General features: G+C 35.3%; 1 protein-coding gene across 13 annotated transcripts in view; it reads left to right on the top strand.

The window, feature by feature from the left end:
* SGCE (sarcoglycan epsilon) overlaps positions 1–17682 on the top strand; it is a 72931-nt gene that overhangs the window by 37199 nt on the left and 18050 nt on the right. For all 13 annotated transcript variants that reach the window (XM_033194965.1, XM_033194962.1, XM_033194963.1 and 10 more), the window contains 2 exons: positions 1207–1405; positions 16899–17061. In XM_033194965.1, coding sequence (XP_033050856.1) covers positions 1207–1405; positions 16899–17061 — 362 coding nt within the window. The remainder of the gene's footprint in view (positions 1–1206; positions 1406–16898; positions 17062–17682) is intronic.

Here is a 17682-nt window from a genome sequence, read left to right as displayed (position 1 = left end):
TACTTAATGTAATTTTTATTTTTTGTTCATTAAATAAAAGTGGAATATCTTACAGATACATGAATTTTATTGACATAAATGAGAGGATATACATAGTGTAATTACTACTGGGGACTTTAAATCTGTGTAGCACCTAGAAGCATTTTCTTATCCTCTTAAAGTACAAATTCAGATAATCAACCTTTTCATATTATTATAATTAAGCTAACATCTAATATTTTATAGGCTCCTATGTGTTGGGAGCTCTGCTGAGCACCTTATATATGCAGTCTCTTTTAGCATAAATAAAAATCATATGAGGTAAGTTCACATTATGAGATAAGCTTCTGGACCTCTCTAAAAATAAGCTTTCTCATAGGAAAGTATAATGAAAAATACAAATAGCTACTCACCCTCTTGTGAGAATTAAATGTTCTAATTCACTTAAGTCCCCTAGCTTGGCCTGCCTCATAGTAAATACATTTAAAAAATTAACCTTTATTCTTATAGAAATATTATTAAATAAACAGAAAGCTATTATTTATCATAAGAGAACAATTAGAATATAGAGAGTGATGATTTGTAATTGAAGAGTAGCATTTGAGTAACAAATTATCTTTATATATATTTACAGTTTCTTATATCGAAAGGCTGAGTTTGACATGGGGTTGTTTTAATATGTGAATCATGAAATATTTAGAGAGAAATTTTGATGACACATTATGGAGGAAAAAACACCAAATCTCCAACAATGTGAAGTGGAATTCCATGAGAACTTTATAATTTTTCTAGAATATTTAATTATAGTGCGATTAAAAACTGTGGAATTGTTCTGGTTTTTAGAATTCCTGTTGGACATATAATTGATTTTTATTTCAGAAAAACTAATATTTTAGCCTGCTCCCAAAAGATGAGTAATATTATAAATTTAAAATGCAGATTTATCTTTTCTTAGTTGTTTTGCCAAATCCTATGATTATAAATTGCCCTGATGAGTCTCTGGTGAGCCTTGGATTTTATTATATTGTAGATAAAGTTCTGTTTCTAGTGTCGGTTATGTTTTTAGATACATCCTCTGTTATACAGAAAGCCTTTAAAGTCAGTATTAATATTGCTTCCTGCTGCCAGGATTATGACAGAACTCAACAAATCGCAAATTGTTCTTTTGTTTCCTTTTTAAAAGACTACTTCATTAAAGATATGCATGCCCTTTTTCACCAAAATTAGACTTCCCGTTGCCATATCAAGCAGAATTCTTCATTAAGAATATGAATGTAGAAGAAATGTTGGCCAGTGAGGTTCTTGGAGACTTTCTTGGGGCAGTGAAAAATGTGTGGCAGCCAGAGCGCCTGAATGCCATAAACATCACATCAGCCCTAGACAGGGGTGGCAGGGTGCCACTTCCCATTAATGACCTGAAGGAGGGGTAAGCAGACCTTTATCTCATTGCCTTAAATATAGATTTTTTAAATATGGTGATCTTTTCAAACTTATTATAGATGGGAGATGGTCTATTGCATTTTTCTTTTTAATAAGAAATAGATATTGTAAAGATATGAACATACTAGTAATTCTCTATATTGACAAAGATATCCTGTTAATGGTCTTTTATATCTCAAGTTCCTGGTCTGTGAAATCTAATTGTAGATGTGGGTCAGCATCATAAATTACAGCACTAAGTCTTTTGTACCTTCCATAAAGAAGCTGATTATTTAGGGCCATGAATTTCAAAGGAAATTGACGCCCCAGTTATTAGCTGCAGAAGGATGTGCAGACTGCTGTAACTTTATTCTAGGAAACTATTTCTTCGTCTTTAACATTCTTTCCACCATGTGTCGGTGACTGATGGCTGGGGTGGATTTGAAACCCATTCCTGTGACACAAAGGCCTAAAGCCTGACCTTGTCACTCACAAGCTGGGTGACACTGGGCAAACCCTGAACTCCTCTGTGCCTCAACTTCCTCATCTGTTCCTGTGGGGAACGGATGTTCTCCCTCAGAATTGTTATAAAGATTAAGTGAGATAATGCATTTGAAAGGTATTTGTCAATTCTCAAGCCGTGCAGATAGAAAGCATGACTTCTGACCTTGTGGAGGTCAAGAAACAATCCTGCCTGGGTAAAGTTATTATCAAGACAAACTTCGATCTTTAATTTTTAATCTGTAGGTTGAGGCAGATTTGCTTTTCCTCCCTCAATCCTATAAAAGTATAGTCTGTAGAATAAATCACATTTTGCATAGCATATTCCCCTTTCAACTTCTCCTTCACCCATAATCCTGGAAACACTTTTATACAGGTGAGATCTAGAATTAGCTAGAATACGTGGATTAGTAAGAATTAAATTTAAGTATAGCTTTTTTTTTTTTTTGAGATGGAGTCTCGCTCTGTCACCCAAGCCGGAGTGCAGTGGCCAGATCTCAGCTCACTGCAAGCTCCGCCTCCCGGGTTCACACCATTCTCCTGCCTCAGCCTCCCGAGTAGCTGGGACTACAGGCGCCCGCCACCTCGCCCGGCTAGTTTTTTGTATTTTTTAGTAGAGACGGGGTTTCACCGTGTTAGCCAGGATGGTCTCGATCTCCTGACCTTGTGATCCGCCCGCCTCGGCCTCCCAAAGTGCTGGGATTACAGGCTTGAGCCACCGCGCCCGGCCAACTTTAAAGGAGAACTATGTACACATGGATGCGGTCTGTGGGAGTAGGTAGAAGGCAGATGGGGAAAAGCAGTGAGCTGTAAAGTCCAACCTGAAAATTTCAGAATTCAATTTTATCTTCTATTTTATAGCAATGGATTTTGAAGTCAGTCAAGCATACATAGAAGTCCTTTGAGGAAAATGGTTGCTTTATCTCTTGTCTATGTGCTGATTGGCTTTCTATATGAAAACATGATTCTAGAGCTTAAATTTTTACTTCATAGTTACAACACGGTTCTCTTTCCTATAAAGTAATTAAAGCAGAACCATAGAATGATATGAATGGGGCTATCTTCCCTGAAGGCATTCTCCAAATATGGAGGTTTTAAAACACTTTTCTTAAGGTAATGTGTTCCACAATTGTTAAAACAATGACCAAATAGTGTTGGAGGAAACAGCACAAAAACAAGGCATTGGTAGAGTTTTTCATTGTTGTGCTTTATTCTGGTCTCACTTTTTCTCCAGTTAGTAGTGCAGGTCCCACCTGTCGGGGTACTTTTAGAGCCTGAACTAAACTAAAGCAACTCCCTAAACCAAACTGTAACCTAAAGCACTGCTTTCCAACTATGTCTAGCCTGAAAATTGCCAATAGAACATTACTAAAAATATAGATAGGTTCCTGGCCTTTGTTCCCCCTAGAGACTGATTCTTTGAGCCTAGGGCTGGGCCTGAGCATGTGACTCTATATTAAGAACAGAATTTTTGTCCTACAAGTACTTGTTTGAGAATTCAATCACTAACTGACTGACCCCCAACACCTGCTAGAGGGTGGCACATGCTGTCAGATATTTGAGAGAATCAGTCCCGTGGCATTTATTTGGACTCTTGTCTCAGATCCCTTCCCAACTTGAAATGCTTTCCATGAGTTTTAATTTGATGTTAAGCCTTAACCTTTACAAAATATTCATATGGAGTCTTTTAAAATAGCATTTCTATAAATTGTACACAATGTCAACTCTATTACTCCAGTGTCCGTATACACTCATAAAATAAAATCCTACTTGAGTTATAATTCAAAAAGAAAAGTTTGTCGCTGCAAATGATTTTGCATGTTTTCTTGAGTTGTTATATAACATCATGATAATAGAAACAGTTTTTTAGCCCTGTTGCCTTAAATTTAGAAAAAAAAAAATTCAATGCTTAACTAGTACTTTCTTTCCTTTTTACCCATGTATATTATGATTTTTAATTCACTTAATATACTTTCTGCCTTTGTATTTTCTTTTGAAAATATCAGGGGCTATAAATCCTTTAAAAATGAAATATTGAAAAGACCAAGAAATAGGGCCAGAGCTAGCAAAGGAATTGTGTCCTTTTAAAAAATTTTTGTTTAAAAATATATTCATACACTTCAGAAGTATTAATTAAGCACCTAATAAATGTATTCTGTATAATACTTAGCATAAGTCTTAGTCGCAGATTTAAGAAAAAGATCTCCATGAAATTATTTCCTATTACACATGTCAGCCACAATTACTACGTGCAAATTTTTTCATATTTGATATGTATAGTCAGTTAAACAGCAGATGACCAAGAGTAGCCCTCAGTAGTAGACCCTCAGAGTAAATCTACTACCCTTCTACTGCCTAAAGTGTAATTAAATGTCAGTCCCCAAGAGCCCAACCTGCAGCATCTCAGCTCCTCATCCTTCTTGATGAGCATTTTTTTTTTAATCTGGCAGAACTCACTGACAGCTTTCAGACTTCTCCTAAATCAAACAGAAAATGATTATAAAGATTTACTTCAAAGTGAATGAGCTCCTGCAAAGGAAGGCTGAGCCCTCTGAAAAGATTCATTTTCCTTTGCCAGACCCATAACCCCAAGGCAACTGTGCTGTCTCTGGGCATGGTCTTGGTGCTACTTTTGCTCCTGATGCTGAGCTAGAGGCTAAGGCCTCATGGATGTATTTAGCCTGGGATAAAGCTGGGGGAAGAAGAGCAGGTTCATATTTCATTCCAGGCATATCATGGCTGCCAACCACAGGCCAGTGATGTAGTGTAAATGGTGGCTATGAAGGGAATGATGGGGTGTGAGGATTAAAGAATATACTCACTTTTCCTAAGAGATTGTCAAACCTACCACTATTTCCTCTGGTTACCAAAGCATGTGGATCCAGTTTCAGTCAGCAACAGAGAATCCTAGTTTATTCTCTAGACCGTCTCACAAAGTACTCCCGCTGATTGTCTGCTTTTTGCTGTACGTCAGAGGCCTCAGTGAGAAGTTATACTTGAGGAAAAGAATGGAAATCAATGGCTGCCCAATATTGGTCTGATGGAAAGTCATGATCCTGGGCCAATTTCAGTAGGGTTCTGAAATTGTCTCTATTTATTGTAACTTACAGAATTGCCCTTTATCCTTTTTTTTTTTTTTTTTTTTTTTTCTCACACGGGCTACAATGCAGTGGTGGGATCTCGACTCACTGGAACCTCTGCCTCCTGGGTTCAAGTGATTCTCCTATCTCAGCCTCCTGAGTAGCTGAGATTACAGGCTCCTGCCACCGTGCCCGGCTAATTTTTATATTTTTAGTAGAGATGGAGTTTCACCATGTTGGCCAGGCTGGTCTGGAACTCCTGACCACGTGATCTACCTGCCTCAGACTCCCAGAGTGCTGGGATTACAGGCGTGAGCCACCGTGCCTGGACGAATTGCCCTTTATTCTTAAATGATGTCCCTCCTATAATTTTGGTTCAAATATCCTTTCTTTTATGGAATAGTGGTGATATAGAAATATTTGCAGATGCCTTTAATATAAAATTGGAAACCTGAATCAATTTTTATATCAAAAAACAAATGAAGTCAATGCAACTATATGTTTAGTATCTACTCTTCTGAATTCTATCATTTTTTCTTTCATAGTTTAAGGTTTATTCAGTAGTTTTTAAATGGGATAATATTTTATTAGTCTTTGGAGTAGAGCGATTTTAAAAACACAATCTAGGCTTGCAGTCTACTAGGTAGTAGGCAAATAATCAGATAATTAAAATCAGTGTTTTAAGTACCACAGTTGAGGCATCACAGAGAGGGCTCCTCTCTCATTATAGTTCTACACCTGGAAAAGGTTTATAGAGGAACCGAAGGCTGACTGAGTTGAAAATATAAGTACAAATTAGCGTGCTGAGAAAATGAGAAACAGGAACGCTACACAGGGGTAAAGGCTTGGGCAAGTCCCTTAGGTGGGATAGAGCATAGTGGATTCAGAAATCTACTTAGTGTGGAAATGGAGAAAGATCCAGAAGGGGCAAAGACCAGATCATGTGAGACCTTGTCTTCTGGGAAAAGTTATTTGGATTTCATCCTGAAGCATTAGGACCTGTGGAGAAAATGGTTGATACTAAAGTTTTTGTTTTAGAGAGATCACAATTGTAGAATAGGGAAGATTGAATGGAGGAAATGCTGTGTGGATATAGGTGCTGGGATTTTAGGGGACCTAATAGCATCCATTTTCCCCTGCCAGAGGATACATGAACAAGAGGAACATGAACACATGAAAAAATTCTTAGAATTCAGTGCCAATAAAACATTTAGGTCTCTAAGGAATAGTCATGCTTTCCTCTCTCTAATGATGAGAACTGTGACATTTACTGTGTTTTTTTTTTTAATTTCAATTTGGGTACAAGAAAATTCAGTGCCAAATGCAGTGCTCTGGCTTGCAAGATAATTATTAGTCCTGTCGAGTTTTCAATGTTTTCCTAATTTCTGGTGACTTTTTCACTTGTTTATTTTATTATATGTGTTTCGCTATAATCTCATACATCTTTCATTCTTTATTTTTCATCTTAATTTTATTGATTAATTGTAGATATGTACATTATAAAGAAGTGGGGTGGAGGAAAAGGCAGGAAGTTTGGTGCTGCTGCTTTTGAGAGCTCAACATTTCCCAGGCAACATGTAACATATATGGACATATTCTTCTGTAAACTGTCTTTTATCTTCTATATACATAAAATAACAAAGTGTGTTCATTAATTGGACAATTAGGGAAAAATACAATCATTGGATCCATTTATTTGGTTATTGCTGTAAAAGGTGGAGTTTTGACTTAAATTATTTACCATTACTTGTTTCTTCACATTATAAATCTAAAGGCCTCAATAAATGCATTTTACCTCAAAGAAGAGAAATTGAATTGTTCAAATTGGAAGAAAAAAATTCTTCACAAGAAATAACTCTATCTAGTGTACTCCAGTCTCTAATAATTTGAAGTACCAGATTTTGTTAGCATTCATTGAGAGTCTTATACTTGATAATAGCCTTCTGTCTCATCTGTTTATACACATTTGAAATTTTGAAAACATGTGGTTGGGTCATAAAGGTAAAGATCATTCTCATTTTACTTCATACAAATTTAAAATTTTGACATATCAAAAACTAGGTGAAAGGAAAATAAATTACAAAAAACATAATTTTAGCATGTGTAGCATAGTTATTATTACACATGGACTCAGACAAAATTACATATTTTTAAAAGCTAGCATGTTCAAACTTAGTGATTCTATAAAAGAAGCCATAAATATACTTTTCAGAAAAACTTAATGAGACAAATCCAATATCTACTGCTGTTGAGCATGACATTTGTGTTCCATTTGTTTTTAAACTGGTATAATGCTTTTCATTCATGCATTCATTTAGCCAATAGGCTACTTGAGGACAGTGGCAAAGACTGGGTTCAAGGAGCACTATTAAGGGGCTGTTCCTTCACTCCCTTTGGAAGGTGATGGTGACTAGAACTATAGTTCTACCAGTGGGACAAAACAAAGTGGACAGGTGTGTATGAGAGTTATTTCAGGGCAAATGTCAGAGACTGATGATGGATTGAATATGTGGAGAGAAGGAGAGGAGTCAAAGAGATGGTGCTTGAGTTCATGACTTGAGCATTTGGGGATGTCAATCACCGAGAGAGAAGATAGAAGGAGGAACAGGTGGAGGTGGGGTGGGGTAATGATGAGCTCAGTTTGGAACATATTAAGTTGAAAAGCTTATGGATCATCCAAGTAGAGATGAAAGTAATTTGGCAATATGTGTCAACTGTCATAAAAATGTTTCCACTTCTAGAACCTCTCTTTTAGGATAGTCACATTAAAGAATATGCAGCAATAGTCTTTGTAATATTATTTATAACTTCAAAAAATTGGAAGCAACTTAGTTGTCCAGCTCTGAAATAATTGCGAAATAAATCATATGTACTTAAAAAATTATATTGCCATAAAACTATAATTACAAAGATTACAATGTGGAATATGCTTATGATGTAGTAAGTGAAAAAGCAGGCCACACAATTATATTTTAGAGATTATTGCAATTAGATTAAAATATATGCATTTGAAAAAAATTCTGCAAGGTACATTGGAAAATGAAAATAGTTCTCTTGGCAATATAAATGAGTTTTGTTTTTATACCTCAGGTTTTCTGTAATGTTTTTATATTGCTTTTATAATTTAAGGAAAGAAACATTTCAAAGCATGAAAATCTCTTATGCCCATTCATGTTACCTTGAAGGAATTAATTAAAAATCTTACTAATTGCAAATACAAATCAATGTCTTGTCTAAGCAAGAGGGCCATTAACAGTTGTAAGAAAAATTCATTTTATCTCTGTCCTTACAAATACATTTCACAATTACCAAGGAAAAATACGGTGTTGGCTTGGTAGTTATTAAGAGGATAGAAACTGAATGTATGCAAGGCTTAAATGTAATAACTTGTTTTAAATTGAATATGTTTATATCCACTGATCATCTAAATACCAATGGTTTCTCATATCTACTTTTGTTCTGAATTTTTAATTTGATCTTTAATTTTAGTCAGTTATTTACTATTTGTTTCCCAAAGGTACAATAGGTTTTTAAAAAAATAATCTTTCAAATTAGTCTTAAATCCTAATACAAATTTGATGTGAAGAGCAAATGAATTTGTGTGAACATACTCTCGAACACAGTTGTCATCTCAGGCTTGGTCGTGACTTCATATTTACATTTACATAGCTTTGAACTTTTGTGCTGTACTTTTATTTCATTTTTTAAAAATAACAGCTTTATTGAGATATAATTCACATATCATACAATGCACCTATCTAAAATGTACAATTTTAAATCGTGATTTTTAGTAAATTCACAAAGTCATGCAATCATTATTATAACCAATTTTAGAAAGTTGTTATTATCCCAACACCCACCCTTGTACCCATTAGCAGTCACCACCACCCCCACCCCTAGGCAGCCACTAAGGTACTTGCTGTCTCTATAAAGTGCCTATTCTGGACATTTTGTATAAATGGAATTATATAATACGTGGTCTTCTGTGACTGGCTTCTTTCACTTTGTATAACATTTTCAAGTTTCATCTATGTTGTAGAATAAATTAGTATTTCATTTTTAATCATGGAGTAATATTCTGTTTTATGGATATGCCACCTTTTGTTTATCCTTTTATAAGCTGATGAGCATTTGGGTTGTTTTCACTTGTTGACTATTATGAATGATGTCATTGTGAACATTCATGTACAAGTCTTTGTGAAGACATATATTTTCACTTTTCTTAAGTAAGTATATCCCTAGGAATCGAGTTGCTGGGTCATATGGTAACTCTGTATTTAACATTTGGAAGAATTGCCAGACTGTTTTCCAAAGCAGATGTATTTTACATTTCCATCAGCAAAATAGGAGAGTTCCAACTGTTCCACATCTTCACCAGCACTAGCTATTATCTATCTTTTTTTTTTTTTTTTTTGAGGCGGAGTCTTGCTCTGTCGCCCGGACTGGAGTGCAGTGGCCAGATCTCAGCTCACTGCAAGCTCCGCCTCCTGGGTTTATGCCATTCTCCTGCCTCAGCCTCCCGAGTAGCTGGGACTACAGGCGCCCGCCACCTCGCCCGGCTAGTTTTTGTATTTTTAGTAGAGACGGGGTTTCACCGTATCTATCTTTTTGATTATAGCCATCCTAGTGAAAGTGAAGTGGTATCTCATTGTGGTTTTGATTTCTATTTTGCTGATGGCCAGTGATGCTGCACATCTCTTCATATGTGTATTAGATATCTAGATATCATTTTTGGAAACAGGTCTATTCATATCCTTTGCCATTTTAATTGAATTATTCATCTTTTCATCAAGTTGTAAGAGTCTTTTATATGTTCTATATACAAGTCCTTTATTAAATATGTGATTTGCAGGTATTTTCTCCTATTTCATGGATTGTCTTCACTTTTCTTAATGGTGTTCTTTGAAGCACAGAACTTTTTTTATTTTGATAAGAGTTCAATTGATCTATTTTTTTTTTCTGTTACTGCTGGAGCTTTTGGTGTCATATTTTAAAAATCATTGCCTAATCCAAGGTCATATTTATGCCTGTTTTCCTCTCAGAGTGTAATAGTTTTTGCTCTTAAAGTCTTTGAATTTTTTGTGTATATACTATTTTTTAGAGAATTTTTAGGTTTATAGGAAAATTAAGCGTAAGGTGCAGAGATTACTTTTGCATCGCCTCCCCCATTATCAACATCCTCCACCAGAGTGGTATATTTGTTACAAATGATGAACCTACATTGACAAATCACTATCACCCAAAGTCCCTACCTTACATTAGGTGTCACTCTTGGTGGTTTACATTCTGTGGGTTTGGACAAATGTATAATGACATGTTTCCACCATTATAGTATCATACAGAGTAGTTTCACTGCTCTAAAAGTCATCTATGTTCCACCTGTTTATCCTTCCTTCCCCCCAACTTCTGGCAATCATTGATGTTTTTACTGTCTGTATAGTGGTTTTTCTTCCAGAATGTCATATAATTGGAATCATATAGTCTGTAGCCTTTCCATATTGGCTTATTTCACTTAGTAATATGCTTTTAAGTTTCTTCCATACCATTTCATGGCTAGATAGCTTATTCCTTTTTAGCACTGAATAATATTCCATTTTCTGGATGTACCACAGTTTAATTATCATTCACCTACTGGAGGACATCTTGGTTGCCCCCACATTTTGGCAGTCATGAACAAAGCTGCTATAGATATCCATGTGCAGGCTTCTGTGTGGAAGTAAGTTTTTAACTCCTTTGGGTAAATATAGGGAGAGTGATAGCTGGATCATATGGTAAAAGTATGTTATTTTGTAAGAAAATGCCAAGCTGTCTTCCAAATTGGCTACACTATCTTGCATTCCCACCAGCAATGAATAAAAGTTGTTGTTGCTTCACATCCTTGCCAGCATTTGATATTGCCACTGTTCTGGATTTTGGCCAATGTGTGTGTTGCATATCTCACTGTTTTCATTTGTCTTTCCGTGATGACATGTGAAGTGGAGCATCTTTTCATGTGCATATTTACCACGAGTGTATCTTCTACGGTGAGGCGTCTGTTAAGGTCTCTGGCTTTTTTGTTGTTGTTGTTGTTGTTGTTGTTGAGACAGAGTCTTACTGTACCGCCCAGGCTGGAGTGCAGGGTTGTGATCTTGGCTCACTGAAGCCTCCGCCTCCTAGGTTCAAGCGATTCTCATGCCTCAGCTTCCCAAGTAGCTGGGACTATAGGAGCACGCCACCAAACACAGATAATTTTTGTATTTTCAGTAGAGATGGGGTTTCGCCATGTTGGTGAGGCTGGTCTCAAACTCCTGGCCTCAAGTGATCTGCCCACCTTGGCCTCCAAAAGTGCTGAGATTACAGGCTTGAGCCACTGCATCAGGCCTCTGGCCCATTTTTAATTGGATTGTTTGTTGTTTTGTTGTAAGTGTTTTTTGAATAACAGTCCTTTATCAGATACGCATTTTGCAACTATTTCCTTCTAGTCTGTGGCTTTTTGTATTACTGGCAGTGTCTTTTGCAGAAGAGAAATTTTTAATTTTAAATTAAGTCCATCTCATCAGTTCTTTCTTTCATGGATTGTGCCTTTGGTGTTGTAACTAAAAAGTCATCATCAAATCCAAGGTCATCTTGATTTTCTCCTCTATTATCTTCTAGGAGTTTCATAGTTTTGCATTTTGCATGTAGATCTGTGATGAATTTTGAGTTAATTTTTGTGAAGGGCATATGCATCTAGATTCATTTTTTACATGTGTAAGTCTAGTTTTTTCAACACCATGTATTCGAAAGACTGTCTTTCCTCCATTGTATTGCCTTTGCTCCTTTACCACAGATTACTTGAATAGATTTATGTGGGTCTATTTCTAAATGTGTATTCTGTTCCATTGATCTGTTTGGTCAGTTGTTTCCCAATACTACACTGTCTTGATTGCTATAGCTTTATAGTAAATCTTGATGTTGGGTAGTGCCAGTCCTCAAAATTTGTTCTCCTTCAGTATTGTTTTGGCTATTCTGGGTCTTCTGTTTCTCCATATAAACTTTAGAATAAGTTTGTTAATATCTGCAAGATAACTTGCTGAGATTATGATTGAGATTACATTGAATCTATAATTAATTTGGAAAGAACTGGCATAAGGACAATATTTAGTCTTCCTATCCATAAACATGGAATATCTCTCCATTTATTTAGTTCTTCTTTGATTTCTTTAATCGGTTTTGTAGTTTTCCTCATACAGATCTTGTACCTATTTTATTAGACATATTTATATTTAAGTATTTTATTTTGGAGGGTACTCTGCACCTAGTCTGGAGTGCAGTGGCACAATCTCGGCTCACTGCAACCTCTGCCTTCCGGATTCAACCCCTGGCTCAACCTCCTGAGAAGCTGGGACTACAGGCGTGTGCCACCACGCCCAGCTAATTTTTGTATTTTTAGTAGAGATGGTTTTGCCACGTTGGCCAGGCTGGTCTCAAACTTCTGACCTCAGGTTATCCACCTGCCTCAGCCTCCAAAAGTGCTAGATTACAGGTGTTAGCCACCACACTCGGCCTGTGTTTTTAATTTCAAGTTCTACCTGTTCATGCTGGTATATAGGAAAGTGATTGACTTTAGCATATTAATCTTACTATCAGCTGTATCAGCTCTTGCCTCACGTATTTTGATGCTTTCTGTTTTGGAAGGTTTTTACTGATTCCTGCAACCTTGCTGTAATCACTTACTAGTTTTAGGAGTTTTTAATCAATTCTTTTGAATCATATCATCTGCAAACAAAGATAGTATTTGATCTTTTCAAATCTGTATACTTTTTATTTTTTATTACATTAGTTAGGACTTCCAGTATGATGTTAAAAAACAGTGATGAGAGGCAACATTCTTAACTTTTTCCTGATGCTAGTGGGAAAACTTCAAGTTTCTCATCATTTAGAGTAATGTTAGCTGTAGGTATCAAATTGAGGAAATCCCTCTCTATTCCTAGTTTACTAAGAGTTTTTTCACAAATTGCCATTGGATTTTGTCAAATGCATTTCCTGCATCTGTTGATGATGTCATGTGATTTTTCTTCTTTAGCCTGTTGATGTGATATTAACTGATTTTTGGATGTTGAACTAGCCTTGCATAACTGGGGAAAGTCCCAATTGATCATTGTGTATAATTCCTTTTATACATTGTTGAATCTGATTTGCTAATATTTTGTTGAGGATTTTTGCACCTGTGTTTATGAGAGATGCTGGTATGGTGTGTGGTTTCTTTTCATGTAATGTTGTTTTCTGGTTTTAGTATTAAGGTAATTTTGGTTTCATAGAATGAGATAGGAAGCATTCTTTTGGCTTTTGGCTTCTGAGAAATATTGTAGAGAGTTGGCATAATTTCTCCTTTAAATGTCTGGTAGAATTCAACAGTGAACCCATCTGTAGCTGATGCTTTCTTTTTTAGAAGATTATTAATTATTGATTCAATTTCTTTACTACATATAGGTCCTGTGCAGATTATCTGATTTTTATTATTATTTTTTTCTTCTGCTTACTTTGGATTTGACTTGTTCTTCTTTTTCTAGTTTCCTGAGGGGGAGGTTTCAATTATTGATTTTAGATCTTTCTTCTTTTCTAATGTATGCATTCAATGCTATGAATTTCCTTCTAAGTATTGCTTTTGCTGAATTGTAAACATTTTGATAAGTTATGGTTTCATTTTTATTTAATTCAGAATATTTTCAGGTTTCATCCAAGATTTCTCCTTTAATCCATGTGCTATTTTTGAAGGATGTTGCTTAGTCTCCTAGTAGTTTGGGATTTTTCAGTTATCTTTTGATATTGAGTTCCAGTTTAATTCTACTGTGGTCTGAGAGCAGACAGTATATGATTTCCATTCTTTTAAATTTTTAATTTTTTATGGTCTGGAATGTTGTTAAATGTTTCAAGTGAACTTAAGAAGAACGTATATTCTGCTATTTTTGGATGAAGTAGTCTCTAAGTATCTATTAAAACCTGTCGACTAATGATGATACTGAATTTCACTATGTCTTTACCAATTTTCTGCCTGCTGGTTGTGTCCATTTCTGATAGAGAGATGTTGAAATGTCCAACTATAATAGTGGATTCATCTGTTTCTCTTTGAACTTCTATCAGCTCTTGCCTCGTGTATTTTGATGCACTGTTATTAGGCACATAGACATTAAGGAGTGATTTATGTTCTTAAAGAATTGACCTCTTTATCATTATGTAATGCCTTTCTTTGTCTCTGATAAGTTTCCTTGCTATGAGGTTGGCTCTGTCTGAAAGTAATATAGCTCCTCCTGCTTTTTAGAGTTATTGTTAGCATAGTATATCTTTCTGCACTCATTTACTTTTAATGTATATGTGTCTTCATATTTAAAGTAGGTATTTTTTTGTAAACAGAGTATAGTTTGATCTTGTTTTTCAATCCACTCTGACAGTCTCTGTCTTTTCATTGGGGTATTTAGATTTAGACCATGGATGATTAAAGTGATTATTGAGACAAGCCACGGTAGCTCATGCCTGTAATCCCAGCACTTTGGGAGGCAGAGGCAGGCAGATCACCTGAGGTCAGGAGTTCGAGACCAGCCTTGCCAACATGGTAAAAACCCGTCTCTACCGAAAATACAAAAATTAGCTGGGTGTGGTGGTTGGCACCTGTAGTCCCAGCTACTTGGGAGGCTGAGGCAGGAGAATCGCTTGAACCCAGGAGGCGGAAGTTGCAGTGAGCTGAGATCTGCACTCCAGCCTGGGTGACAGGGCGAGACTCTGCCTCAAAAATAAAATAACAAAACAAAGTAAAATAAAATTACCATATTTGTTATTGCTTTCTGTTTGTTGCCTTTGTTTTTTGTTTCTAATTTTGTCGTCCACTCTTTTCCCACTTTTTATAGTTTTCATTGAGCAATTTTTATGATTGTTTTCTCTTCTTTTTTAACCTATCAGTTGTATTTTTTAAACTTTCTTTCAGTGATTGTCTTAGAGTTTGCAATATACATATAAAACCAATCCAAGTTCACTTTCAAATAACACTATAATACTTCCTAGGTATTGCAGGTATCTTATGATAACAAAATAATCCCTGTCTCTCCCTCATCTCTCTTGTATCATTGCTGTCATTTATTTTGCTTATATATGTGTATATAAACATAGAGATATATACATTTATGGATACATGGATGAATAGATTGTAGATATTATTTTAAACAAATCATCTATTAGATCAATTAAGAAAAATAAAAGGTTTTATCTTCACTTATTCCTTCTCTGATGCTCCACTTTTCTTTATGTAGATCTCAGTTTCTGACCTATATCATTTTCCATCTCTCAAAAGAAGTTATTTTAACATTTCTTGCAAAGTAGTTTCACTTTATTCATTAGAGCCCTCTGCATATTAGTCATGGTTGTTTTAAATTTCTGTTCTGATAACTTCAACATCTCTGCCATCTCGTCTGGTTTGATGCTTGTTCAGTCTTTTCAAACTGTGTTTTTTTGCTGTATAGTATGTTTTATAATTTTTTCTTGATAGCCAGACTAATGTATGGAGTAAAAGGAATTTGACTATAAGTAGACCTTTAGTAATATGGTGGTCAGGTGTTGTGGGAGGGGAAGAATTCTGTAATTCTATGATTTGTTCTCAATCTTTTAGTGAGCCTATGCCTCAGGACCATGAATTTCACATATGCTTCTCATCTGCCTTTTTAGGTAGGACAGGATACTACGTGGATATCCAGTTTTTCCAGCACCATTAGTTATAACAACTATTCTTTCCTTTTTGAATTGTCTAGGTACCTGTGATAATGATCAGTTTATTAAATATGAGAGTTTATTTCTGGATTCTTAGTTCTATTCCATTGATCTGTATGTCTGTCCCTATGCCCGTACCAGATGACTTGCTTACTGTAGCTCTGAGTAAATTTTCAAATTGGGAATTGTGAGTTTTCCAAATTTGTTTTTCCTTATCAAAATGTGTGTGTGTGTATGTATGGCTATTCTGGGTGCTATGAACTTCCTTAGAAATTTTAGGATCAGTTAGTCAACTTCTGCAAAGAAGGCAGCTGGAATTTTGATGGTTTTATTTCATTTTACATTGTCATTTTTTTTCTTAGCATTGTCATTATGAAAAGGAATAGTATTTACTTAGGAGTATTTTCCTGGTTTTCTCTTTCCTTTTGAAAGGCCAATGAGATTCCTATCTTCTCAAGCTGCTCCAAGATTATTTAAATATTATTGTCACTATTTTCTGTTGTGAAATCTTTTCAATTAAGTAGAGGTCTTTCCCCATAACTCCCCCATACTAATAAAATAGATTTTGTTTGCCTCTTTGTGTTTACCAAACGATAGTTTTACTCTTATATTAATGTCTTAGATAAAAGATTGCAAGGCATTCTGATGAGAGACCAAGCATATAGGGGTTTGTGTAGCAGAAAAACGGACTGAACTGGTAGGTAAAATAGCGATGTCTACCCAAAGCTCCATACTTCCAGGGATGTAATTTAAGAGTTTTATTATAAGAAAATTAAGTGAAATGTATTACTTAGTTATTTATTATTGTAGTAGTGGGGGTTTTTCTAACTAATTTACCTTAAGGATAATTTTTTAATGTAAGTAGTCTACTAAATATAGTAATTACTAAATATAGTAATCAGAATATGATGCATGTTTATATTGAATGAAAATAAATAGGATGAAATAAAGTTTTTAGAAATTAACATAGAATGGAGAGAGTATCTGGTATACCAAAGTACTCAGTAAATATTGGCTGAATAAAGGAATGAATGAAAGGAAGGCCCTACATGAATCATTGTTTTTAAAGCCTAGGCCCTTACCTCAGGGATGAGTCTAGTTAATCTCTCAATTCAAAAGGCTAAATCCTGCTTTCAAGGTAGATTGTTTTTTAGTGTTTTCAATTTTCTTAAAGGATAACCTGAGAGTTTCACATTTTTACAGCGTTTATGTCATGGTTGGTGCAGATGTCCCGTTTTCTTCTTGTTTACGAGAAGTTGAAAATCCACAGAATCAATTGAGATGTAGTCAAGAAATGGAGCCTGTAATAACATGTGATAAAAAATTTCGTACTCATTTTTACATTGACTGGTGCAAAATTTCATTGGTAAGTTTTTATTTTGTTTTTGCAAGTTTAATTAAAAATGATGTGACTGGAGTTAACATTTGACTAAAACCTGAATTGCTTTTAGGAATAAATCCTGGGTTTACTTTAACTGCAGTTGACTTCCCTTCAGATTAAGGATCTAGAAAGCTCGTTGACAGTGCATCCATTTAGGAAAGAATATATCCACTTTTGTACTTATTCTATCCTTGATTAGTTGCTGGGGCTGGTTTAGCTTGGCAGGTGGTCCAAATGAGCCCCCTGGACATCCATATAGCTGCTAATGAGCACAGATAATGGAGTTAGTATGATAGGTGCAGAAAGATTCTTCTTAAATATTCTGCCACTAACCCACTTTGGAAGGAGAGGATGGAGTACAATAATAAATCTGAAAATAAAGCAATATTGTGCTATGATTTAATGTTCTGAAAACTCAAATTATAGGGAAAGTCCAAGAAACAAGAGACAATTTCGAGTGAAGTTAGAATCTTACCCATAATTCATAAACATAATATTTCTTTCCAAATCACATTTGAGTTTGCATGTTAACAGATTTAGGAAAATGTAAGGTTTCAAATATATGTAAGATGTGTAATATTTTATATATGTTTGTATATTTTATAT

This window comes from Trachypithecus francoisi, unplaced genomic scaffold, assembly GCF_009764315.1.
Source record: "Trachypithecus francoisi isolate TF-2019V2 unplaced genomic scaffold, Tfra_2.0 Lachesis_group4, whole genome shotgun sequence".
Lineage (NCBI taxonomy): Eukaryota > Metazoa > Chordata > Mammalia > Primates > Cercopithecidae > Trachypithecus > Trachypithecus francoisi.
Note: the sequence above shows the minus strand (reverse complement) of the source record. Positions and strands in the feature narration are given on the sequence as shown.